This window comes from Halichoeres trimaculatus, unplaced genomic scaffold (genome assembly GCF_033239565.1).
Source record: "Halichoeres trimaculatus isolate MK-OKI-2021-1 unplaced genomic scaffold, fHalTri1.1 fHalTri1_scaffold_6, whole genome shotgun sequence".
NCBI classification, from domain to species: Eukaryota; Metazoa; Chordata; class Actinopteri; order Labriformes; family Labridae; genus Halichoeres; species Halichoeres trimaculatus.
Genome location: NW_027437184.1, coordinates 15,807,967 through 15,834,998, shown reverse-complemented (window position 1 = coordinate 15,834,998; position 27,032 = coordinate 15,807,967). Strand labels below are relative to the sequence as shown.

The 27,032-nt window shown below is 40.7% G+C and overlaps 3 protein-coding genes across 3 annotated transcripts; 1 reads left to right on the top strand and 2 right to left on the bottom strand.

Moving 5' to 3' along the window:
* Nucleotides 1-15: 15 nt before the first annotated feature.
* On the bottom strand, nt 16-15,811 carry LOC141791706 (forkhead box protein O1-A-like). Its single transcript, XM_074672345.1, has 4 exons — nt 15,034-15,811; nt 3,068-3,259; nt 980-2,184; nt 16-903 (listed from the first exon to the last, which is right to left on the bottom strand). The coding sequence occupies exons 1-3, from the start codon at nt 15,622-15,624 to the stop codon at nt 1,003-1,005; spliced, it is 1,965 nt and encodes a 654-aa protein (XP_074528446.1). The 5' UTR covers nt 15,625-15,811; the 3' UTR covers nt 16-903; nt 980-1,002.
* A 613-nt stretch (nt 15,812-16,424) lies between these two features.
* mrps31 (mitochondrial ribosomal protein S31) lies at nt 16,425-21,045 on the bottom strand. Its single transcript, XM_074672634.1, has 7 exons — nt 20,850-21,045; nt 19,768-20,274; nt 19,428-19,577; nt 19,153-19,296; nt 18,999-19,075; nt 17,702-17,842; nt 16,425-17,611 (listed from the first exon to the last, which is right to left on the bottom strand). The coding sequence occupies exons 1-7, from the start codon at nt 20,960-20,962 to the stop codon at nt 17,376-17,378; spliced, it is 1,368 nt and encodes a 455-aa protein (XP_074528735.1). The 5' UTR covers nt 20,963-21,045; the 3' UTR covers nt 16,425-17,375.
* A 211-nt stretch (nt 21,046-21,256) lies between these two features.
* On the top strand, nt 21,257-26,924 carry taf6 (TAF6 RNA polymerase II, TATA box binding protein (TBP)-associated factor). The gene is made up of 15 exons (XM_074672632.1): nt 21,257-21,482; nt 22,794-22,951; nt 23,089-23,175; nt 23,299-23,452; nt 23,602-23,658; nt 23,768-23,887; nt 23,983-24,104; nt 24,315-24,392; nt 24,492-24,593; nt 24,686-24,868; nt 24,977-25,051; nt 25,132-25,257; nt 25,700-25,873; nt 25,990-26,181; nt 26,393-26,924. The coding sequence occupies exons 2-15, from the start codon at nt 22,796-22,798 to the stop codon at nt 26,681-26,683; spliced, it is 1,917 nt and encodes a 638-aa protein (XP_074528733.1). The 5' UTR covers nt 21,257-21,482; nt 22,794-22,795; the 3' UTR covers nt 26,684-26,924.
* Nucleotides 26,925-27,032: the final 108 nt, after the last annotated feature.

Sequence of the window (27,032 nt, the reverse complement as noted above, 5' to 3'; positions counted from 1 at the left end):
AAATGATTCATTAATTTAAGCTGGAGAAATCATTCATCATTCATGATCTGGACTTTTCAGTCAAATACAACTGTTTTAGAAATGTATTAATGTTCATTAAAAATGCTCAAAGGTCATTTGCTTCTTTTAAAGTCAAGACCTGTCATTATGCAGATGACACCCTCCTTTACCTTATTGATCTCATCCAGTTGAAACAAATAGAAACATCTTAAACCTGTTCTTCATTCCAGACCTTACGTTTTTGTCACAAACTACAACAAAACATGTTTGAAACTGAATTATTAGTTAATAAAGAGTAAATTTTACCTCTTTTTAATCACCACATTTGAAACTGATGTGTGCATCTTAAGGTTTTATTTGTATCCCCAGCCAGACATAATGACTGCTCCAAACTTAATTCTAAACAATAGTTTGCTAAATATAAAACTGCAACAAATCAACATTTGGTAGAATACTTCAAGCTCCCTTTGTTTAGCATTCTGTTACAGATTTTTCTTTCTCCTGCTTTGTAACGCACAGCAATTTTTAAGGCCTTGAGTCACCAGAAAAACAACAACTATTAACAAACTATTTAAAAAAAAACTATATACATATCCACAGTTTTGACAGGCAGTTTATACAAGTGCAGGTTTAACACTCACTGTCCTCTCGCTGCAGAGATGTTTTAAAATGAATAAGGCATTGTCACAAGGTCAGGGGTGACAGTTTGATCTGCTCTGTGTAATTTTTATCTGTATTTGAATGAAAGGTTTTTGTTTTTTTTTAATTTGAACTTTGGACCTGCAGCCCCATTTTTTTACAGCATGTACTTTTTAAACTATGATGTCTCTGTGGAGAGGGATGGCGGGGGCTTCTTTGGGTTCATGTCTCCAAAGTTTGAATGAAGTCAATACTGAGAAAATCCTGCACAGGAGAGGAGAAAAATGTCAGTGATTCCTTTATTTTACGACACAGTTTAAAGAAAAACTGTAAGTGTTACCTGTTTTTTGATCTCCAAGCGTCCTAGCCTGACACCCAGCTATGTGTGGTGGTCTTCACCCTCTGGGTAAACCCATGAGGTGCTGCAGCGGGGTCAAAGTTAAAGTCAAGTGCCCCACCATCCATGAGGGTGTCATGTAGGACAGTCTCCACATCACACTCAAACCTTTCTATGGACATGTTGTCCAGGTCACTGGGCAGCCGCTCTTGGTGACCGTGTTGAACTGAGCCAAGACCTCTGAAGATATGGTTGTTGGTGGTGCTTGATAAAACATTGTTGGTGTGTGCTGGGTGACCACGGGGTAGTTGCATACATGTCCTCAGGCTGGTCATTTGAGGAGAGGCCCCTGAAAGATTAGTCCGACTAGTCAGAGGGATCATGTTGCAGCTATTCAAGTCCCGTGAGGTTGAGGGACCTTGGCTAAGTATAACTTGAGAATTCACATGAGGAACTGGGAGACTGTGAGGAGAATTCATCATTTTAACCCCGTTGAGACCCCCAACATGACTCTGGCTACTGTAAGCGGGCATTAGACCACCTCCCCTCCCAGCCTGAGCCACCTGCGTATCCCTGGGGGGCAACATGTCCCTACTGGTGTCTGGATCTGACGTCAGCAGCTCTTTCAAGAGGCCATCAGGGCAGATATACTGGTTTTCATACGCTCCAAAGCCTGGCTTAGTCTCTGTAAATGTCCGCGTGTGAGCAGGGGACAAGGAGTTCATCCTCACCTGGCTGTACATGCATTTGCGGTAGTCCTGCTGTTGGTGTGGGGGCAGACCAGTGGAGCTGTAGGGGCTACTCTGCAGCATGGCAGTGTTTGGGGAATGTGAGGAGTCAGGGCCCAGCTGAGAGGGTTTAGGAAACAGCAGGTTTAAGTTATCCATCAGACTCTCCATAACCCCCTCTCTGCCATGTTGGCTCACTGGTCCAGCCACCTCAGACAGGCTTGGCAGGGGGGAGGCTATCTTGGTCCCTACCACCCCAGGATACATCATGTGGCCATCAGACTCCACCAGGTCATCCTGCTCAGGGGGGAAAGGTGAATGGCGACCACTCAGGGTGCTGGCGTCAGAGCTGGTGCGTGTCCTAAAGGAGCTCCAGGCTTCAAAGTCCTCGTTGCTCTGAGAGTTTGGGCTTCCCATCCAGTTAGAGTACTGAGAACCAGGACTGCTTTCTCTTCCCTCGACGCCCTCCTGTAGAGCCACCTGAGGACAGAAAATAAGTGAAAGCTCACAGGCTGCCACAAAAATGACTACCGTGTCAGCAACCAACATCAAATTTAAAAGAACAATTAAACATCTGGGGACAACTTTCTGTTATCTGACTTTTGACTGAAGCAGCAGCAAGCAATCAGTTCGCTTCACTTAGCAGTGGAGAAAAGGAGAAGAGGCTATACAAAGAGTCTCCAGCATCATCACTGTGTAGGTTCTTCTCAGTATTTTAAGTTTTTTTTTTTTTAAGTTAAACAGTGAGAAAAGTCACAAAAAATATGTAACATATGCCAAGAATACTTTATCACCTCCGCCAAGGAAGACATGTTTTTGGGAGAGTTTGTCTGTGAACAACATAACTCAAAAAGTGACAAACGGATCTTCATGAAATTTTCAGGAAATGTTCAAATTGGATAAAGAAGAAGTGATTAAATTTTGGAGGTGATCTGGATCACCATCTGGATCCAGGTTTTTTTTAAAGGATTCTTTATCATTGTGAGATAGGGCCGTTTTCACCGTATGTGTATATAACTCCATGATAAATGGCCGGATTGTTTTGCAAAACAATACAAGAAAAAGTCACCATAATTCCTGACAGATGTAAAAGTATGATCCAGATCCAGTCAATATTCTGGGCACTAAGAAAAATGTAAAATGAAATATGTACTGGGTCATCATCATTTTCAACACTGTCAGGTAACAAATTATTGTACAAACCTGCAGCTAACACCAAATTGTAGCAGACAGTCTGCTGAGGGAGTATGACATTAAAGTCGGACTAAAGTGTTGCGTGACAATCACAATATGCTTGGTGGAGGTCTGTGCTCTCTGAGTGCTTTTCTAGTTGTTTATATAATGAGGGTGGATGTGACTGTACCTTTTTCTTCGTGGCTCTTCCTCTGCTCTTGACCAACTTACTGCTGTTGTCCATGGAGGCAGCTCTGCGCCTTGGTGACTTTCCATTTTTTCCCCCTTCTGGGTTCAGCATCCACCAGGAGCTTTTTCCAGTTCCTTCGTTCTGAATGCGCACAAAGCGGCTGTGCAGGGAAAGGTTGTGTCTGATGGAGTTCTGGACAAGGAAAGTGCAAATCAGTTGTTGAGGATGTCACTGTTTGGTAAATGTAAACTCCTTTAAAATAAGAGATACAAGTTTATTCTAGATCAGAAATTTCAGTAACGGATGCCCAAAATTCTCAATCAAGTGTTTTACTCTGCATCTGTATGAAAGTCAGTTTATGCAGACAAATGCTGACGTTACCACTGTTGCTTTTAAGAGAGGGTTTAATGGTTTGGAGATGTTTATCCTCCCCCAGGCAGGGCGGTTTAGGTAGTTGAGTGTTTGGTCAAAGCTAGATGAGGCGCAGGGAACATGTTTACATTCACATGCTCTGTAATAATAGTGTCTCAATGAGTCTTTTCCACTTCTTAATGCCTTGGAACAAGGATGTATAGAATTTGTGCTAGATAATTTACGTTATTTAGTGTTCTTGGATGACTCCAAATTCAGTGTACTGGAGCTGTGACTGGATACGAAAATGGGAAGGATTGATGACAGCAACAAACAGACTTCATGATACTCAGCACAACTTCTTCCCTTAAGCACAACCAAGTATGATCAACAGAGTAAACCTGTTCATGAGTGACACTAAAACTGTTCTTATAGTATGAACTAGTCAGCTTTTTCACCCCTACTCTGGTCCATAATCATGTTTCCTGTCTCTACAGGTTTTGTCTGTACAGCCTTATCTAATTTTCCAGCAGCAGCAGCAGCAACTTTGAGGTACCAAGCTGGAAAAATATGACATGGAGAAACCATAAAGCGACCACTAACATATAAATCAGAGTAATCAGAGCCAGTATAAAAGCCCTTGTATGATTTATTTCTCATTGTGTCTTGTCCTGGAGCTACACCAATGTAAGATCAGACCAAAAAAAAGAAACTCTCCTGAATAGGACAGAATGTACCTCTCTGGGTTTGGCCAACGTATGTCCATGTGGTCACTTTTGTCCTTGTGTGAACATGTATACACCTAAATCCTGATTCAGTCGATTTCCCTAATGCTATGTTATGAAACCTAAAAAGGACACAGTGGTGTCTCCTGTGGTAATTCTCTCGGGAAGAAAAACAACGATGGTTGAGGAGCAGGTCACGCAGGACACAGACGTAATGTACAGTCTGCGCTCTCTGAAGAACAAAATCTTCCTAATATGCAGCCCATTTCTGCTCTGGATTGTGGGTGCAATAAAAGACCAAAGTGCAACACACTAGCAGGGAATTCCCCCAAATACTCGTGAATGCAAAAGCAGCTCTGTGCAGTTAGTGAAGCCAGATGTCCCAGACCACAGGGCTCAAAAGGGATGCACAAAGCATGAAGATAAAGACAGTCATATTGAAACAATAGATGCATTGTTTGAGTCCATGCTTTGGGGCTTTGAGAAAATGCATTCAGTATAAAAAGTGTATTGCCTACCATGTTAATATGACAAAATGATTAATAAATCAATCCTGATTAATTCTCTAACTTTTCACTGAAAGAATGACAAATCTTCCCAGCTTCAAATACACAAAATGAAGAAATAATTTTATACCAGAATATACCTATAGACAAACAAAACTAAGATTTAAAACCTAGTGACACTTTTCATAACTGTGGAAAAGAAAAAGTGCTATTTTGAATGAGTGTCCTCATATGGAGGCACCGAACCGCTGCAAGTTAAACCTTGCTCTATACATCACCACAGCGCTGTGAATCCTCATTTCCACAGTGGAGGTGGCGAGCTGTGCAGGAACAAGCTCTACAGAAAAAGAAAGTGTAAGAAGGTTACGGAGTTCAGAGCGAGGATGGGGAGGGTGAAAGAGTGAGATGTTTTTGCTGGCAGACACAGGGTCAATGAGTTCACTGAGCGCTGAACACGAGCTCCTCAGCCGGCACTGACAGAGACATGCAAACAGGTTGGATGGAGCGCGCAAATAGGGAGGGGGGGCATCAGATGTGACGCTCTGGCTTGGACTGCCTCACTACAACAGAACCCACCCCCACCGAACTGGACTCCTCCCTTCTCTTCCACTGAGCTTTAAACAAGGCTTCCTGTGTCAGAGGACATCCTGCACATGTATACTGGGGAGATTCAAGGTGTAGCAAACACTCCCTCAGTGCTACAAAATCAATCTCACTTGTGATCTTCTGACCTTTCTTCTCTATCTACATAATTTCTCTATCTGCAAAAAGACAGGAAATGAGTCATTACAGGAGGACCTGAGGTCTGTGTAGCCTGGTGCACAGACTTGAGGGTGTATAAACCAACTTCTCATCAACGTGTCTTCTTTGAACATGGCTCAGATCACTTGTGATATGCAAATGCCCACAGACTCTGATTAGAGCCCACAATAGATCATGGACTGCATGACTGGGCCCTGGGTCGGGCTATTCTCTGCATGGCCTGGGATAATCCTTGTCTCAGACAGACCTCACCTCAGCCCAAAGAGAACAAAAGATGTCTCCCGCCTCACTTATTCAGGAGGTGCCTTATTCACACATTATGTCTCTGAAAGCTCAACCCAAGGTGGCCTAAGTGTATCTTTGTTGCTAAACTTTTTTATAAACTGATGTCTATAGCCCTCAACGTTGAATGATGTTGAAGAGGTAAAATATGTGCACCTGTAGCTACAAAACAATCACGTGACCATGGGGTGTCAAAAATATCAAATGCTCTATACTGACCTTTCTAGGCGACCAGAAAAGTTCCCAGCCATAGATTAGGTAGCCGTTAATGGTTTTAAAGAGAGGGTTTATTGAGGAAGTAGGGTATTAATCCAACACAATGTTAAAGAAGGCTTAAGATTACACACGGACAGAGAAGTTTACCAACACAGGGCTGTTATTCCTCTGCCCATCTGGACTTCAGAACTTTGTATTTTGCATGTGTTAATTCTGGTTGACTAATGGGTTTATCTGCATCATATGGACTGTGTTAGAAAATAAAAAAAAAATAGGTAACCCTCCTGTTTTCTTTTAAGAAAGTTAGGTTTAAAAGAAAGAAAATATGGGGAGAAGAAGTGGGGAGGACAAGAAACAAAAGACAGAGGCTGTTTTCTTTTTCTTTTTATGTCACTTAAACTGACATCAGTGTTTGGGTCTGACGTAATAAGAGTTAGCCAAATTAAGACAAATAAATGATCTAACCATAAATTAACAAAACTATCCAATTAAATTTCAAGGTTAAGAATTTTTTTACTTTAAATGTTAATGTTCTGATTTAGCTCATGTTATATCACATCATTTATACATAAAACAAAGTAACTGTGGATCAATTATCGCAAGGATGCCTGCCATAAGAAAGGTCTCCCTGACAACCAAACTCAGATATACAGGGGATGGAAATCATCCAGTGTCTTCCAACATTTCTAATGAACCTTTTGCCCCAGCATCACATGTGATTGATATAATGTAGACACACTGCTGCAGTCTAAAGTGACTCCTCCTGGACTTCAAAACAATCAAATTGACACAGCTGCTGTTTCTTGTGTAGTGAAGCGTGAGGCCTGCAGTAACGGTCACAGGATAAGTAAACAAACAGGGCCTACTTGCAGGGACAGGTGCAGCCACAGTGAAAGTGGCCTCACATACAGCACGTCCTAACGTTTTACATACAGCGCCACGCATAACCACAGACAGGACAGAGGATCTCCCAGGAGACGAGCTGCTGCTGTGGAGCAGCTGCTGAAGTCAGCAGCTAAATTTAATATCTTGTGTAGCCTGAACTTCAACAGTGATGAAATAACAGCAGATACCAGACAAACATTGCCTCTTTAAGTTTGCTAACATTAATCTGTGATGTTGCTTACATTTACCTAACATAAAACTAGACTGTTTTCCTAACCTTTGTGATGTTAAGATGTCAATTTTGCCAAGATAACAAGGGATGCACCGATATGAAAATTCAGCCGATCCCAATCCAATGTCAAATTTGTTGTTATGGCTGATAACCGATATTTACTGATATCAATATTGGTAAAAATTTAAAAAACAACAACAACAACAACAACAACAACAACAACAACAATCTGAGATGATGTATAGAGGTAGTTCAGAGAAAAACAGCGGCAGGATTGTGAGAAAAGACGACCATGGAGGGGGTTAAAGGATGGAGCGCCCGAGATGAATGCGATTAAAAAGTACATTTTGTCTGTTTTTTGGATCAAACACAGAAAAAGAGATATAAAATAAGAGGGTCCACTCTTCTAAGGTAGTTTTGGTTTTTACATGGTCATAGAAAACAATATTAGTTGGGTCATCGGCTGGTATCGATTACCTTAGCATTATTATCATTAGTAAACAATAGTTACTGGTGCTGCATTAGGTGAAGCTTTCAGCAAACTAAAGTCAATCTTTTCCTTTCTTTTGGAAATAAAGCGCTTCTTTCAGTTGCCATTTATTTTCTTACTTTTAATCATCTGGCCTCAATCTATTGTTTCTGTTACTTCTACCCAGAAGTGACGTAAAATGGTGCAACAGCTGGAACATTTGTCCATAAATCAAAATCACTTCAACACTGAAACAAGGAAGTGCATTTGCTAATCTCTTTGGTCACTGTGACCAGCAAAAGTTCAAAACAATAACATTGCTCACAGTATAAATAGATTGCTTGGCAACCATCTTTACATCTGATTTTATTGACAAAGAATAAAAAGTTTATAAAATGAATAATTTTAGAAAATGATGCATTATTAAAAAACAATTTCCCCAAGATTCTGGCAAAAGATAGTAGCCTACAGACGCTACATATACGTTATGTATCATGACCGTGTTATGTGTTTGGTCTTTGTGTTTGTTTTGTTTATTTAAATTGAAGCAGCATGAATAAAGTTTTAGGCAGCAGAAAAGGAATTTAAAGTGATATCTGTCTTCAGATATTTTTCTACCACTACAAAGGAGTGAGATATCCGTGCAAATAAGAACTCTAGAAAGCACAGCACTTGCACAGATTACAGTAAAAGGACAAGCCACTTCCTGACAGTGTCTTCCTGTACACCCCTCCCCCCTTTCTCCTCTGACCCAGGAAGTGCAAGCACAGAGCAGTGCAAAGGGGCCCTGAGCTTTCTGTTACAGCAAGGGGGGTAAATAAAAAGATGTTAAACTGGCTGCAGAGGAACCAAAAAGAAAACAAAAACCTACTTCACCCCAACCCGTGTTCCCTTTTAATTGCTGCAGGCAACGGTGCAATCTACTTCATTAACACTAAGTATCCCACAATGACCTACTTCTCTGACTGCTTTGAAGCAGGAGCATCACCAGACACGGGGGGGCTTTGTGTCAAGGAATTCAGCTTTAGATACACAAGCAGCTGGAAAATAAGAATGATAGGGGGACAAACATAAGTAACTGATGTGCAAGTGATACTAAAGATTAAAAAAGCCACTGTGTTTTAACTTTGATCTTGAGCTCAGTCTAACCTTAACTCTGTTTCACTTTCTTTGCACATAAACGGCTAAAAAGGCCAACCTGTTGCAGGATTGGACATTAATCTTAATTACCCTTGATCCAGCTTATCTTTCTTCATGCCATATGTCTTTTACCCTCCGGCACTCTCGCCTTTTGTATTTTGAATAATAGACTTGAGGCCAGCTTCTTTTTGTGAACATAATACAGAAGGGAGCTATTGTCCTGTGTGTGCAGGCTGGAGGACAATGCAGAAACCCAAATGCCACAGATTCCAAAGGCTCACACATGTGTAGACGACAGACTGTACACAGGCAATGCTCAGTTCACTGCCATCCAGTCAGCTGACTGCTCCCCACTTTCCTTCAAGCCACTGGTTGCTCCTCTTTGGAAACCCCGGCCTCAAGCCTTCTTTTCTTCATGGGGTTACTCGAAGCTCTCGGTGGGCCTCTTAAGTTCATGCCTCCCTTTTTAACCTTGTGATCCCAAGACAAATAGCTGGAGGTTATTCAAGGTTTTTTTTTTCCTCTTTGTTGGCTAGCTGTTGACTTTTTCAGGCTTATGTGGCTACGCTAAGTTCGTGGGCTAACAACACAATACTCCTTTGCAGGCTGAGTCATTTTAAAATGGACCCTGGGCTAAATCAAGTATGTAAACTTAAACTGGAAAATACCCACAGTAGTCTGGACATTTCTGTGGTCCAAAATGGTACTTGTTGGCTTAACCCTAATTGTGCCATAAGGCATATTCTAACATCCACAAGTTAACATCTCTATGATTAAGTCTTTATGCTAACATTTTTACAATGACTTTATTTGCGTTTGGTACATTCAGTCTTAACCATGTAAAATGATCTTACTTTCAAATGTCCACAAGCTTAAATTTACAGCAGTAACTCAGTTCAAAAAATGTAGCTATTGTGTTCCCACAAGGTTCCTTTTATGTTTCCACGAAATTCTGTTAAATTCAACATTTCTAACTGCAAAACTCAAATACTGTTACATATGCTGAGGTCCAGTCTGAAGTGCATGTAGACGGAGAGGAATCTGACAGTGTTATCATTAATTTATTGCGATGTTAGCATTAAGCCACTTAAGAGCTTATTTTCCCATTAGCTTGGTTGTTAAAAATACAAAAAGGTACCATTTCAGAGGGCTATATGACTCAGTGAAAAAGACAAACCCTTAGCTAGCATTAATGCCAGCTAAGATGTTAACAGCCTTCAGCCAGTTACGGTTAACATTAGCCAAGCGAAAGATAACATCAACTGTTGTTTATCGTAGTTGGACACAATAGGGGGATTCTCACCCACACTGTTGTAAAGATGTGACTTTTAACAATAAGTGTGTTTGTTTTGGGACAAATTTTCTTTGTTCAAGACAACTTTTTACCTGGTACAACACAACAAGGTAAGGTATCTATCAGTACAGTTACAAGGCACTGTTGTTTGAAACGTTACAACAAGCAAGCTTAAGTTTGTACCATAAGTAGCCGGCTATATGTAGCGCTACAAGCAGGCCTGTGCTATGACATATCCGTAGGCTACAGTGACAAAAGAGCTTTCAGTTTGTACAGTACTGAGCCACTGACAGCCCGGTGCTGTGAGACGTGTCTGTAGTGTGTGATGTTAGTGAATCCTGGTCATGTCCTACCAGTCATCTACCAAGCAATGCTAATGTAACTTCCCTCTTCATTTTATTGATAGACTCTCAAGCTTGAACAGACCACTGCAGAATGGGTTGGAATAAATATTATTTGAATTGAATTATCACAAACACCTTAGCCCTGTCTTAGCCTTTAGCTTGGTTTGTATCCCTCTCCCAATTAGCTTTCTTCTGCTCTTCTGTCCAATAGTTAGGCTCCTGTGTCTTCCAAATTAATCACAGAAATCGTTTTTAGCAGACAGTAGTCTTACTACTAAACTTTGTCAGCTGGTGTAGTGTTGTCATATAGACTTAGACGTGCCGTAAATCAATCGATCAGGGAAGCTACGAAACAGCATTTAGAAATAACCAATATCAGCGCTGATAATGCTATATTAAAGTGTGGATTACAATCGGGCATTTATTTGGAAGGGAGACTGTTTAAAGATCACTTAGAAACTCCTCACAGCCCCTTTCATATGCTTTTCCATTTGGCTTCTCCGTGTTGTCTGTCATGTTTTCCACAGCAGCCCTTAACAAGCTAACAGACAACAAGCGCTGATTAGGTAGTGGTGTAGTAGTGTAATAGTGCTACATGCCTCAAAATCTAAATGAAAGTCAACAAACGGCCAGAAGAAATTTCCTGTAAATGAATCTAAAATAAATGCATCAGAGCCTTTGTACCATTTTTTTTCACTGGCTGCACCTTCCTGTTCCAGTATCTAATGTTACAGTCCACTGAGAAAAAAACAATGGCACTACCAGTAAGATGGTGAAGTACCTTACATGTTCACTGCTACTTATAGACCCAACATCCCAGGGGAACCAGTCCACCCAGTTGGCAAAGGGCCTCTATCTTGTGGCAAAGGCACTGAGATCACTGAGCTGCCACACAACTTTTGGAGGGAAACAAAACATGTCCATGACATGGGGGAGACAGGAAGCTCTAGCAGCATCGCCCTCGTCCTCGCCCTGCCCTCCACCCACCTTCAGTTTTCTAGGTGGAGCTACATAATCACTAAGGTTCAAACTCAACGCCCTCCACCCACCATGAGGTCTCTGGCAAACCTCTATCTGTCATTACAATCAGGGGTGCTCATGCATGTGGATTCTAAAGTCAATACAAAGGCCACACTGATGATTTCTTTGTGGTGGGACTGTTGAAATCAAACAGTTAGGTGCACAAACATAATCTGGACTGACTTTTTTTTCCAGCCCTGACCCTCATGTTTTGCAAGGCGGGGAAGTGAACACATGGCACTGTTTTCCATCCACTAGGCAGGAAATGCATCATAGTTCATTGTGGGGGGACTGCCGTGTTTTTTTAACAGGAAGGTGTAAAAATAACTATTAGCCAGTGGTTCCAAGGCCCAGAGCAGGCCAACATTTAGGAATGCAGAGGTTGAAGTAGAGATGTGTTGATCTACTATCAAAGATAAACAAGCTGCTGCTATTGTTCTTTATAGGAATGGATTTACATCAAGGAATCTACCAGGCTTCTTTGAGTTGTGCATAAAAACAAACAAACAAAAAAACCTTATCACATTATATATAAATACTACACTATTACACAAAGAACAAATGTGTTTGGCCTTTTTAAAGAGCTCTATCTGACGGTTTTTGTTACAAAACATCAAATGTTAATCCAATGGTGGCACTGGAGCACAAGTTTCGTAATGACCAAAGTCAGAAGAGTACAATCTCTTCAGATAATGAATGTCTTAACCCGAGTCTGAGATACTTAATCAGATAGTTCTAGAAAGGTTTTAATCAGACCAAAGTGGTGTCCATAAAATCCATGCTAGCCAAAAAGTAAACCAGTTTTGAAGTTCTCGCCCACATTTTTAAAAGTCCTTCATGCCCTTGAGCATTAAGAGTACACTCAGGATCACATGAATCCCATAACTAGGGCTGGACAACAGAGTTGGTTATATTCAATCACAGTGTGATAAATTCAGAACAGTGTGCTCCTGGCTGTTAAGAAAAATGTAGTTTAAGGGTTAAATTATTGCAAGTCTGTACACTTAAATCAAAAAGCGCAGGGTAAAAGGGCAGTACAAAAGAAAGTTCAACCCCCTCAAGGTCCACTTGACAAAACCACAAACATCTCCTGCAAAGGCGAGAGAGGAGGATGTGATAGGATAAAAAGCAGTGATCTCTCTCTCCGAGCCGTAGCATCCGCAGAGGAAACTCTAGAAGACAGGGACACAGAGGTATGAGCGCACAACTCAGGAATGGAGGATGTTTGACGTTGTTCCCAGCGTTCCCTTTTCTCAGCCCCTTCCCCTTCTACAAACTCCTGAACACTGATTGAGCTGTTTGCGTTACCTCTTGTTATTATCAAGGGAGTTTACTCCACACTGTGTCCTTGGATATCTGACTGTATTCCCACCAGTCCTTGCACCTACAGTACATACGATACAACACCATGCTGAAGAGCTACAGAAAGGCTGAGGAAAGGGAGGTTTAGCAGAGCCGTATTTCATAATGCTAGCTGTGATCAGGCTCCTCACAGAGGGAGTGTTAAACAATGGGCACTATATTTGATTGAGGTTCACAAAGGCATTTCCTGACATAACTTCAAAATTACATCTCATTTCAGGAGGATGAATGCAGGGGTGCAAAGCAGGAAGGCTGCAGAGCTGAAATATGAACCTGACTCAAATTTTGTCAGTTTGCACATTTTAAGTGGCGTCTACTTTGGCTTTCTTTGCCTGTTTTCATCCTGAGTTATTTTCTATCCGCCTCAGCTGAGTAACTTCCTCAACCGGTGAGACAATATTAAGAATAGAATAGAATAGAATAGAATAGAATAGAATAGAAAATACTTTATTTATCCCCGAGGGGAAATTCAGGAGTCACCGCAGCATTTAAGAAAACAAAAGTAAGAAAGAGTATAGAAAGTGCAAAAATGTCCATAAGAAATTAGATGACGACATCCCGTCCACCACTCGTCCACCACTCTCCAGCCCAGCCAGTCTCCACCTCCACAGGGTCCAGGACTGAGCCTCCCCAGCAGTCTGTTCAGTCTCTGTCTCCTGGATCCTGTCTGCTCACAGCAGGCGAAGCTCCTCCGATGTGTCGCGGTGTCCGATGTCAGCTCTGTCAGCCACGTCCGTGAACAGAACGATGCCGCTGGATTAGCACAGCTAGCTCATCCATCCCCCGGAGCGAGATCCCACGTTCCCAACAACGATGGATGGAAGGACAGGTCCACGTCTTCACCTCCCAGCTCACATCTGAGAACCAGCACGTCGTCCTCACCGCCTCCTCCTCAGCTCGAGGGAAATCATCAAGCCCTACACTAGTTAGCATTGACATGCTACAGGCTGCTAACAGCTAATTTCGCATGTAAACAATGCAGCCATGGTTACATGTAGGATCTCCAGACAAACACAGGAGAAAAGTAGTAAAAAATACCGCCGAAGCCACAAAAAGTTTGGTGTCCGTGACCGACAATGAACCATACAAAGTGATGATCCACTCCAAATACAAAGATGACGAAAAAGAGACGAAAAAATTACAAGAAACAGACAAAGACGAGAGAGCTGCTGCAACAGGCAGCTACTTGGGTAGCGCCTAGCATAGAGCGGGATTAACATGTTTGTGCAGGCGTTAGGGCTAATGCTTTTACAACTTGTTCCTTGTACTTTAAACATTTCCAGACAGGAAAGCAGGAAAGCTTTCAAATTTCAGGAATGTACCGGGTTTTCCATTACTGTGGTATTGCTGCATAGACTATGACTCAGAATGTGTTAGTCCCAGACAGGTTGTTCCCATCAGAGTTTGTTCATTTACATGTAGATCAGCACAATATTCACTTCAGCCTAAATCAATTTCACTCACAAATAGTTCCTTAACATTGAGTGTAAAGATACATTATGAAGCTGAGGATGAATCATACTCATGCCCAACTCCATCTTTTTTCTGCAATTCACATGCCTGATATACTTTTTTTTTTTTTAATGTTTTTTGGGATTATTTCACCTTAGTGTACACAGAATGAAAAATTCTCAGGAACATGCATGGGATGTTTACAGTCAGACTTGCTTCTCCTTCCTCTCTGACACAGCAGCGTGGAGGCGTGTGCTGCTGCTGCTGACAGAGGAAACCACTCCAAAACTTCAAAGGCTACTGAAACGATGAAGTTAAACTGCTTCATCCAAGAACTCCAACTACATTTAATAATTTGCATGAATTGTAAGTTTAGACCTTTAGACGGGTTGTACAAATTCCTGATTTGAGATGAGGTGAGGAGGCTTCAGTTGCACTTAACACCGCTTAAGTCAAAATAAGTGGATGCAATGCAGGTCTCTTCAGTTTAGCTTTTTCCAAAACCAGCTTTATTATGTCATTGGAATTTATCCAAAACGAGATCTTCTCACATCTGATTCACAGGACAGAAATGAGCAGAACAACGTTGGTAAAGGTCCCGCATAACTTCCAAATAACACTCCAAAAATTTTAGAACTGTAATCTGATTAAATAGAAAAGGTCAGGTGAAAAAAAATAGTTCAAACAGTATAGGCTGCTCATTAAATTTAATGAAGCTTAAATAATTTGTGTCCACAATTAATTGTTTGGTTTAAAGAGCTTATGTATGTGTTTTTCACCTCAAGTTTTATTTTTGGTATCTGGTTTTGGTTGTAATGGTGTTCAGATGTGATAAAAGGTGTCATCTCAATTTGATCCTTCACAACTATATTTTTGTGCACGCGCACTCACTCTGTCAGGACCTTCACGCGCACGTGGACACTCACCTTCCAGCCCGCGGAGCTGTTGCTGTCTCCTTTATCCTTGAAGTAAGGTACACTCTTTACCATCCAGTCGTAAATCTGTGACAGTGTCAGCCTCTTCTCAGGTGAGCTGTCTATCGCCTTGGTAATCAGGTCGGCGTACGACATGTTGCCCCAGGCGTTACGACGGGACGAGCTGGTCTTTCTCGGGCCGGGGCCACCCAAAGCTGCAACACCAGGAGGGGGCACCTGTTGCTGAGGCGGCAGCTGTGGACCCTGGAGTTGCTGAAGATGTTGATTATGGTGGTGGTGATGAAGATGCAAACAGTTTCCCTCTCGGCAGATGAATTCATTGCAAGGTAAAGGTGGTTTCTGCTCCGTGTACTCTTCATAGTTCTCCTCCAACAAGCCGAGGTTACCGATAAACTCGGTATTTCCTCCCGGCTCCTGCTGAACAGACGGAGCCGGCGAGGATGTGTTGGAGCTGGCCGGGTCAGTGAGCTCCGGTCGCGGTAGCGGCCAGGTGCATGACCGCGGGCGAGGGAGAGGCTCAAACTCCGGGTCTATTTCGACTGGCAGCGGTCGTGATGAGGGTACTTCATCCATATCAGACATCACACAGTCATCCGCATAAAAACAATAAATAAAAAAAATTACAAGTCAAAAATAAAGTTTCTTCTCCCCGCCAGATTCCAGGGAGCTGCTTTGACAAAGGCTTCTAAAAAACTTAAGTGCGAGAACTTTTTTGTTCAAGGTCTCAAAGCTCACTCCATCCTGCACTGACTCGTCACTCTCAGGTCTCTCCGCTCTGTCATAACATTAGTAGCCGGCAGAGTAGGATGATGCCTTCATGGCCCACACACAGATGCAGTCTTCCGGGTTTTACAACGTCATGATGCATTCACATGCATTCGTGTTGTAATTCGTTTCAAATTGTAGTTGTAAATAAACTGCACATTATGTGTGCATTCAAATACCAGGCATGATGCTAAATAAGGCTATTGTTAATCCTCATATATACCCCGTGTTTCACGGAAATAACCTTAAGGGAGCTGTAAAAATGCATGAGGTTATTTTTGGACCTGTTGAACATTATATGAAGCTTGTATGATGTCCCACATAAAGCCAACCAGAAATGGTTGTCATAAGCTCACCTGGTAATGATGTAACCACAAAATTAGCATTTTTTTCATTCTGCCACATTCACAGTCTCACAGCATCTTAAAGCACAACAAAACAAACGAGGATGCATTGGAAGTAATTGAGAAACTTCACCTGAAACAAGAGTTTGAAGACATTACAAAAACTTTAAGTCATGTCATTGCATCCAGTAGAGTCACTGATAAATTAATTATCCATAATATTATACTGCACTGACAAGTTTTTTTTTTCCTTTTTTTTTTTTTTTAGGTGGGTGGGTCTGGAAGGTTAGAAGTATCAAAGAGCCCATGCCTTGTTTTCAAATGTTTAAATGCATATTAAGATACTGAGACACAATATCAGTAGTGCCCTCTGGTGGCCATTTTGTCCTTAAGAAACAAGGGGTCACCTCATAAACGGTTCACATTCACACCGATACACACAAGTAGGGAAGGGCTACCAACACGTTTTATGCCAATCACGTTTCGAGAAAAGTGAACAAAATATGGGGATGAGGTACTTTAAAATGTCTTGCACTCATTCTCACACTTTTTCAGAAAATGGGTTGCAGTCCGTTTTTTTTTTGACCAGGAAGGATACGCACCTACTTTGCACACAAAGCCCAAGGTCTAACAACACTCTTACATTGAACTGAATCTATAGTCAATTTATTCTTAATTTTACAACCTTCCAAGAAAAACAATGTTGGTCATGATCACAGGTGTTTGACTGAGCTTCATTAAAAATACAGTTTTGTTAAGATCTTGAAAAAAAAATCTTCCGAAATCTTTTTTCCAGGGCAATTTATACTGAAATTGGGGCTTGCAGATTATCCCGTAGACTCATCATTCATCCTCAGTATGGTACTTTTGTTAACAGACTATCAGTTATAGATGTTGGTTTACAGCAGAGAATAAAACAAACAAAAGCGATGACTACACTTTTGCTTCTTTAGATATTTTTTTTTATAACTTGCACAAGATATTTCCCTCATTTGAACCAGCCAGCAATGAAAATATGTAACATTTTTAAAGTCCTAATTTTTAGAAACAGGAGATACTCTGCAAACTCTGGCATTGGAACCCTGGCTTCTAGTCCAATCAAACTAACCACCAAAGTTTACATCTAAACTTTTAACTCTTAAGGCTAAAGATGATTAATGTCACAGAGCAGTTTGGACTTACAGGGTTTTGCAAATGCTGACAACATATTAGACTGTTTTGAGCTTAGCTTAGGTAAACATCAGCCTCTTTCAGGACCTCTTCTTTTTGGTGGAAATAGTCTCTGAACCAGGAAATGTGCTCCTTCTTCTGTTGGACAGTTAGGTAAGGGTTTCTGCTCAGACCAGCCACCACAAGCTCCATAAAGTGACGCACTGGTCCCTGACGAGGAAAACCCTCCTCCAAGTGTTGATCTAAGAAGACGTGCTCATGGAATAAGACTTGGGCCTCCTCCTCCAAACCTAACAGAGAAGGAAGATATTGTTAGTTAGGTCTCCCAATGTTTCGAACTTTTGATGTCATTCTCTATCTATATAACCACAGTAACTTACCAGCCTCATTATTAACTGGGTACTGCCACAATTTCCCCTCTTTGGTCAACTGGATCAATTCTTCAAGCCCATTCCGGGGCATCTGGTTGGTTGAGAGAGACAACTGATGAGCGAAGTCCACGTCCCAGAGAGTTGGAAGTGCTGAAATATGAAAAACCAATTGCAAGCATTAGTTACATATTTTTTTTTTACAAAGACTCATCAAGGTAGGGAAAGATCCAGTCCTATATTGAAGGCAAGACTGAGCCTTATCGCAGCTTAATCAACCATGAGCAGATAGGTCTGAGTCTACCTCAGACTATGCAACAACAATCATGGAGAAATTGCTATCTGAACAGTTGTCCAGATAGGGCCTTCGCTGAAAAGGTGGCTGTTTGCAAAGTCTCGGGATGACTATCAAGAGAAGTTGATTCACAAACTTTGAAGATCTCCCAAACAAGTAGACTAGGGCTGGTGTAAGACCCATCACACACACAGACATCCTCAGGTAAAGAGCAAGTCCCTCCGAAAGAGGAACAACATCTGAAGTGTTTGGTGTTTTGGGGCCAATTTGAAAAAAGAGGTGGACTGCTATAAAGTGTTCAATCCTGTTTTCAGTTGGAAGTAAGTTTTGCACATTGAGAAATCAAGGTATAGAGTATAGAGGAATTGTGGAAGACCCCAGAATCCACTGTGCTTGAATTTCAGTGTGAAGATTCTGCAGTTTTTGATCATTTGGGGTGCTGTGACAACTGCCAGTGTTGATCCCCTGTTTTGTCCAAAGTCGATACAGCCACCTACCAGGAGAAAGCCCAACAATCTGCTAAAAACTCTATGGAGAAACCAATTTCTTTTCCAATAAGACTTTGCACCAGCCCACAGCACCAAAACTAAAACCAAATGGTTTGCCAGCTGAATCATTACTGTGCTTGATTAGCCAGCCAACTGGCCTAGCCTGAACAGAGAAACTTTGGAAAAAATTGTCAAGAAAGATGAAAAATCCCTGGCCCCAAAATACAGATAAGCTGAAGGCTGCTTTAAGTTACCTGGGCTCTAATGAGACCTCAGTAGTGCCACAAGTTGATTGCCTCTGAGCTCTGCTGCATTGATCCAGTGATTTGTAGTATAACAGCCTGACCACTTTTCAGAAGTTTGATGTTTCAATATTTGAAATTTTTGTTTTTGATTGACCTTGGAAATATTGTAATGAAGCCTTGAATTCCAATATTAAAACAAAAAAGACAAAACATTTCCCTTTACAGAATATGAGCATTAATTAAAGCTTATTAGTGGACTCAATAACGGAAAAGATAATTACCAGCTGTGGTCTCCATGGCATTTTTATCGGTAGCAGGAGAAAAGATGTTCAGCCTTCTCCCTGACAATAAGTTCTTCCTTGAAAGGATAAAACAAACATTTAGCACAGTCTTCCTGGAAAACTCTTTGAGTTATGATGTGATGAAAGTTCTTACCTTCTCCTGACACCGTCCAGTTCAGCAGTGATCCCTCTTTCTTGAACATATTCTTTTCCATCTTCATCAAACCGGATTTGATTAGATGGTCGACCATTCTTTCTGTTATAACTCCTCCCTACTTTCATGTCAGCAATAATCACTCTGCAAAACAAAATGAAATTTATACCTAAACACAAAGAGATACCTTTTATTTCTGTTTTACAGAATGAAAATGCAGACCTGATATCATTTTAAAATAAATTCAACCAAAAGATTCTGCATTAGAAATTTACCCAAGTTTGTTAGTATTTCCTTTCCTCTGAGCCTCAGTGACGACCTCATTTTCCCTTAGCCGTCTGAGCAGCTCAGAAGTGGCCTGGCTTTTATTAGGCAGAGTGGAGGCAGCAGCGGAGGCTGCTGCAACCAGTTCAGGATCTAGTTCACTATAAAACAAAAGAAAACATTGCAAGGCCGGAATAAGTGGATGAAGAGAAGTATCAGATACCTTGTCAAATTGGTTTCTAGAGTCAGTTAACAAGTTAAAACCCACAAAAACACATTACACGTTACAACAGTGGCAGTGCAGAGAAACTTGAACTTGAAAAAGGGAACACGACTCCAAGAACATTTTACCTTTGTGAAGCAGCCTCCTCTGTTGCATTCTGAAACATACTGATGGTGCTCTCCATAGCTGCTGGCATTGTTTTTGGGGCAATCTCGGTGCTCTGTCTTGCTTTCAAGTCTTTAAGCCTCCTCTTCCTTGTGACATCCACCTTCATGGTTCCAAGAATGCTTAAGAGATCCTCTTTACTGCTTTTCCCATCAGGTGACTTAACCTGTTTTGTTGTTTCAATGGCCTCTTCAAATTTAACATCCATTTGCTGCTGCTGCTGTTGCTGCTGCGTGGCTCTTCCATTATCCGTCTTTAACACCACTGGATGCTCACTTTGCTCTGGAGCTGTACAGACTGTACTGTCATTCGCTTCTTTCTGTGTCAGTACAGTTGAAGTTTCTTTTGGGTCATCTTCTGTTGCTGTGGTTATTTTGTCTTCCTGGTTGGAGGGGGAAACATCATTTTTCTTCTCACAGTGCCTGCCTGCAGTTGTGATGAAGGCTCTGACTCTGCTTCCATTGTCAATCCTTCATGATGACAAAAAGAAAAAGTAGAAGAAAAAAATAAAATAAAAAAGCAAGTTAGGCATCGCATGATTTTGACAAATTCATTATTTAAAAACATAAATAAATCAAACACTTATAGGGTTGTAAGTCTTGTTATGACAAACAATTTTATACTTTTATACTGTAAAATAATCAGACTCTTCTGGAAATTAAAAAAAAAAACGGCTTTCAAATTACAATATCAAATGGAGCTGAAAACAAACCTGTTTTTCATACACGCTCCTGTATATATATATATATATCCGTTGAAATTTAACGAAGGTAACCAGCACCTAATTGATATACCTGAACAACGCAAACTACTAAAAGTTGAGATGGCCCACCCCATTATTGTTAGTTCCATTAACTGCATTTGTTTTCTTGTGTTTTCTTGTAATGAAAACCGTTTTTTTTTTTTTTTTTTTTTTTTTTTTTTTACAAGTAATTGCCATACAGTAGAGTTTTCTGCCATGAAATCCATTCCTAAACAGCTTCGAGACTTATGACTCAATGGTTGTCTCACCATATTTTTGTGTAGTCAAAGCAGTCAGACTTACCCAAACCCTGGAGTTACAGTCTTGTCACATTTAGATATCAATACACACGACTTTGGGACACCAAGTGAAGACTTTCGAGCTGCATTTACCGCCCGTATCACAAATCTATGCATGATTTCTGCTCCAAATGCCCTTCCACGCTCCTGACATTTGTATCTGGTGCAACCGAGTAAGGTTCCCTCGTGTAGTTAAGGATGTTAGGGTTCCGGCTACCAGAAATAATTCTTGACTAACGAATATATGGGCAGTACGCTCCACGTTAAATTATTCATTAAAAATGGGTACATAAATCTTCCTTGGCATGTATTTTACGACAATGCCAATTTCTCTTCTCGCTATTTTAGTTTTTTGCTTTGGACAACTGTGATAAAATTACGTCAAGCGGTTATTTTAAAGTCTCGCGATATGGTAACCGGAACGTGACTCAAAATGGCGATGGAACGCAAGCGCTATTTTAGCAGCGGCTGTTTCTGCTGCTACCCGTGAACTGTTGGTGATTTACTGTAAATATGGACATTAAGAGAAAAGGATCGGCTTTACTAAACAATTGCAGTTGCATTTTTTACCACTGACTCTTTTTATAGCCTTATTGCCTGTTCTAACTCAGAAAAGGAGAGGAAAAACTTCAAACAGGTAAAACGTCAACGAAAGCTAAGTTGTTAGCACTCAAGCTAACATTCTGCAAATGTAGCGTTAATTAGTCACTCTTAAACCAAACGCACACCTAAAGTGGTTAGAAATATATTTACTTATTAGTTTGACACTTAAACATCTTAAATGATATTAGTTTGGTTTGGGTTGTGTTTTTGGGAGCTGATGGAGAGTTGGTTAGTTTGTTTTCCCGTCAAAGTGGTTAACCCGCTTCATTTGAGTTCCGTGTTTGTTTACACGCATTGGACAGAAAAAAAACTTGTATATCTTTTTGATCTCCACTGGTAAAGAGTTGATATTATGTTATTTCAGGTACATCGCTGAAACGGCTAACGTCAGCGTGTCGATGGCAGTAAACATACTAGACGTCAACTCTCGTGTATTGTGCCATTTATTTATAATATGAGTGAAAACCGTTCCAATCGATCTTTATTTTTACATTAGCACTGACTACCGCTTTATTTTCCTCTTTTATTTCCTTTCTTTTAGTCAGAGGCGTATCTGTTTTACAGTCGAGCTCATTTTTTTGATCAGTGGCATATTGATTTGATAGACATCGGCCGATGCATGCACTTGTGAAGCCAAATAATATAAGAATAATGATAGGGAAACCAAAGGCAGCGTCGTTGGTGTAGCTAAATGTCAAGCAACGCCCTCCCAATTAGAACCCATTTGTCCTTAAACTCAGCTGATCAAATGTAAAATCCTTATTTATAAGTGTTTTTCTTCAAACTCTGTCATGATGTATCGGATGATACTAAGGTGATTAATCAGACATCAGCTACCCTGCAGTCTGATTATCAGCCTTGACAGTTTAGGGATTCTGGTCAGCCACTACTTCTATTATTACTTCTCTTGCTCAAGTGATGCTTCAAGTTGATGACTGCTCTCTTGGCCTCAGCTTAATGCATGTCGTTGTTTTGATGTATCATTGATGCCGTTCTACAGCGTGCATTTGTGCGTCTTAGAGGGTGTGTGGAGGAGAATCATCTCAGAACAGCAACTACTGTCGAGCTTCTTTGAAGGGATTTTGTGTTTAGCCATCACAGGCTTTTGTGTTTCTCCAACAGTTATCTTTGGTTACATAGGAGTAGATTTATTTTTTTCCAAACTAGATTAATGAACCCCTATGTACTTTGTGGCTTTCCAAATACCCCCAGTAAGCACCACATTCATTACTGTTGTGCTCTCAAGATTTGTTGTCTCCTGAAAAGTTGAATGTATTTGTTTGAATATGAGTATTTGTTGTGACTTCGTAAGCGTGATATTCATTGATCCATGTTGCCTCATCAGCCATGGCAGAGGAACGTCGACAAAAGCAGTGTTCGGTCATCTTGCCCACTGAGTCAATGAAGGCCATGGCAGAGTCTGTGGGAGTGGGGCAGTTACAGGAAGAAAGCTGTGTTGCCCTCAGTGAAGAAGTCAGTTACCGAATAAAAGAAATTGCACAAGTAAGCCATTCATCATTAAATACATTTCTTGTTTTGCTTTTTTTGGATTTTATAATGTTCTCTGAGAGAGATTGTTTAACTTATCATATTTAAAACATAGAATTGAACTATTTGTTTTCTTTTTCTGTTTTTCACAGGATGCCCTTAAATTCATGCATCATGGGAAGAGACGTAAACTAACTACAAGTGACATTGATAATGCTCTCAAACTAAAAAATGTGGAGGTGAGAGAAAAAAGTCATCCTTTTACCTTAAAAAAGGTTTTTATAAAAGTTTGATTCAATTATGATGTGAAAATAAAATTGAGGACTGCATAAAATTTATTATTTCTGGTTTGTTTGTTTTAGCCACTGTATGGGTTCCAGTCGCAAGAGTTCATACCTTTTCGCTTTGCTAGTGGTGGTGGAAGAGAGCTTCATTTCTATGAAGAAAAGGAAGTTGACCTTAGTGACATTATCAACACACCACTCCCGAGAGTTCCACTAGATGTGTCCCTCAAAGGTAACTACACGACTAGAGTAACGAGCAGTCAGAGGTTGTTCAGACCTGCAATTTACGTGTTTGTTTACACAGGGCTTTATACTCAAAAATTTAACCTTTTGACTATTTGGCTCCTGAGTTCATGCAACATGATTGTTGTTATTCCACAGCCCACTGGTTAAGTATTGAAGGCATGCAACCTGCTATTCCAGAAAATCCTCCACCTGGTGAGCTCTCTTTGAATGTGTAATTCTTTATGATTATCGGAATATTCCTCTTAGTTCATTGAAAATAAGTAAAATGAAAACTGATTTGGGTTGTCTTCCTTCATTTTAGCACCAAAAGAGCAACAAAAGATTGAGTCTACTGAACCCCTCAAAGTGGTCAAGCCTGGTCAGGAGGAGGAAGGTACAATTCAAGGAAAGAGTCAGGGGGCCACAGCTGCTGACGGCAAAGGTTAGTATTTTAGGTTTTAATCAGCTTAAAATTTCTGTTGTTCTTTCATTCTTTACCCATTTTGATGGATTTATTCTGTGTTTGCTTTCTCTCAGGAAAGGAGAAGGGTCTCATTAGGTTGAAACCACGCAGCACTCATGAGCTGTCTGTGGAACAGCAGCTCTATTACAAGGAAATCACAGAAGCATGTGTCGGCTCCTGCGAGGCCAAGAGAGCTGTGAGTACTGTCTGTTTGTAAATGTACTTTGTGCTTTACTCATATTGTTTTGGTTTAGTTACAGTACACTTCAGGCATCATGGGTCAGCATTTTGATAAGAAAAATGTGATGACAATGCACACTTGTACAAAATTATGAAAAATGTTTGCTAGCATCATTTGTGATGCCCTCTTTGTTTTATCCATGTTTTCTCTTCATGTTTCATTCAGGAAGCTCTGCAGAGTATTGCTACAGATCCTGGGCTGTATCAGATGTTGCCAAGATTCAGCACATTTATATCTGAAGGAGTGAGCATCTTGTTATAAAGCTTTGCATAATGAATCAGATCACTAATGAGACAAAAAGCGTATCACAGCCGAAAGTACTAACTTTTTGCTTTCTTTAAGGTTCGTGTAAATGTGGTGCAAAACAACTTAGCTCTGCTGATTTATCTAATGCGGATGGTCAAAGCCCTAATGGACAACCCAACGCTGTATTTGGAGAAATATGTGAGTAAAAAAGAAACAAAATTCATAATCTGTAAAGAGTTATAAGCTCAGAAAACTCCATAATGTTTTCTTTTCTTGATCTGTGTTTGTAGCTGCATGAGCTCATCCCAGCTGTCGTGACGTGCATTGTGAGTAAGCAGCTGTGTTTGCGACCTGATGTTGACAACCACTGGGCTCTGCGAGACTTTGCTGCTCGTCTTATGGCACAAAGTTGTAAAACATTCAGTACCACAACAAACAACATCCAGTCCCGTATTACTAAGACTTTAACTAAGGTGGGTGTTTTTAAGGTCTTACAGTTTAAAATTAAGTCATGAAGTTGAAGGTGTGACTCTACATTAAAACCACTTTAGATACTAAATCAGACTGATGTGCTTTCCTAGAGCTGGTTGGATGATAAAACTCAGTGGACCACACGTTATGGCTGCATTGCTGGACTTGCAGAACTTGGAACTGACGTGAGTGTGATCTTTCCTTCTGTCTTTAACATTCCTACTCCTTTCTACTGCTGAATACCTTTTCATACTTTCCTCCACAGGTGATCAAAACATTGATCCTTCCCCGGCTTTCTGTAGAGGGTGCTCGCATCAAAGCAGTAATGGAAGGACCAGTGGTCTCCAATATTGATAAGATTGGAGCTGACCATGTTCAGACCCTCTTACTGGTAATAATGAAACTCTCACTTTTTAATAGGCAACTCTCCAAGATTGGAATGCTTTCATAATAGAAAAAGAAGTAGACAGATCTATGTTTTTGATGGAAAATAATTTCTGAACACATGCACATTGTAACGGCTTTGCACAGAACTAAAAAACAATGCATTTAATTAAGCACTTAAAGGGAGACACGGTTAAACAAAACATTCACCAAACTTTAAAAGATAAGATTGAAATACTAAAATAAGTTTACAAGTGAAAGCTTTTTGAATTCTAAAAGTAACAAGTCTCCAAATCAGTAAGATCTATGGATTTAAAATTAACTAAAGGTGACTGATTAATTTTTTTTTTTTTTTGCTAGAGTCCTAGACATAAAACTTGCCTTTAGTTTATTACTATTATTACTACTGTCGTGGTTGATTTTAAATGTGTTTGTGTCTTTTTTAATAGAAACATTGTGCCAGTGTCATTGCCAAGATCCGGCCTCAGCCTGACACTGTGGAGGCATACCGGACAGATTATGGTTATCTGGGTCCAATGCTGTGTTCTCATGTAATGAAAGCCAGGACTCAGGCAGCACTACAAGCTCAACAGGTCAACAGAACCACATTAACAATCACCCAGGTACATCAAAAACTGATCAAAGATATGTTTTATGTTTGAATCAGTGTGGAAAATTTAGCAGAAGTAAACCAACACACAGCTGTTGAAGAATGAGCTATTTGTGTGTTTTGTTTCAGCCTCGCCCAACACTCACAGTCTCACAGAGCGGGATAAGTGGGTCAACTGGTCCTCGCACTCCCAGCATCATCAAGGTCCCAAGCTCCCTCACCCTGATGTCTCCTCGACCAGGGACCCCGTCACAGCCTTCTCCCCCAGCAACAAAGTACATTGTCATGGCAACCAGTGCAGGTGCTGCCTCAACTCAGCAGGTACTCCTTTATTTTATTTTAACAATACCACTGTGAGAAACTTCATCCTTGTACTTCCAAGAGCTGTAGTTAAAATTGATGAAATAGTCACATCATGATGGTTAAGAGTGTGGATGTGTCACTTCCCAGCTCAATGATGCCACTCTTGAAGATTTACTGAGATCTGTTTTTATATATTCAACCCCAAAATATTTTTCTTTATCCTCTCTAGGTAATCACCCTGAGTTCTTCTCAGTCTGCCTCACCAGTCACCAGCACTGTTCCCAGCGCTACATCTACCTTGCAGCCTTTGGTAAAACTGGAGTCAGGCAGTGGCCCTGGACTTACAGGTCCGAGACCAGTACAGAAATACATTGTGGTGTCTCTGCCTTCATCTGCCCCTTCCTCTTTAGAGACTAAGAGCTCCGTGCTACCAACCTCAATCTCCTCCACCTCACTAGAAGCAGGGATGAAGCTTGATCGGTCAGAGTCTCCTGGAGCTAGTACGCAGTCACCACACTGAGACTTGCATTGGTAGTGAAATTTTTTATTAATAACGGTGCTTCTGAACACACAAGGAGGTTGATTTGGGCTGAACTTAGTGGAATGAACTCTGGAGTGGTATTAAGGGGGAATATTTGAACTCATGACTGATGAAGAGCATATGTGACCAGACGTGTATATATTAATGCCCAATGAAAACTTGAGTTCCCTCTGTGAGATCTGTGATGTTCCAGCTTATATTCTAATGATTTCATGTTCTTTTTTTACTCTAAAATAAATCAAATTTTGTATTAAGTTTTGTATGTGGAGGCTTGTTTTGTTATTGAACTTCTACAATCAGCTTTTTTTATTTTAAGGTTTCTGACCAT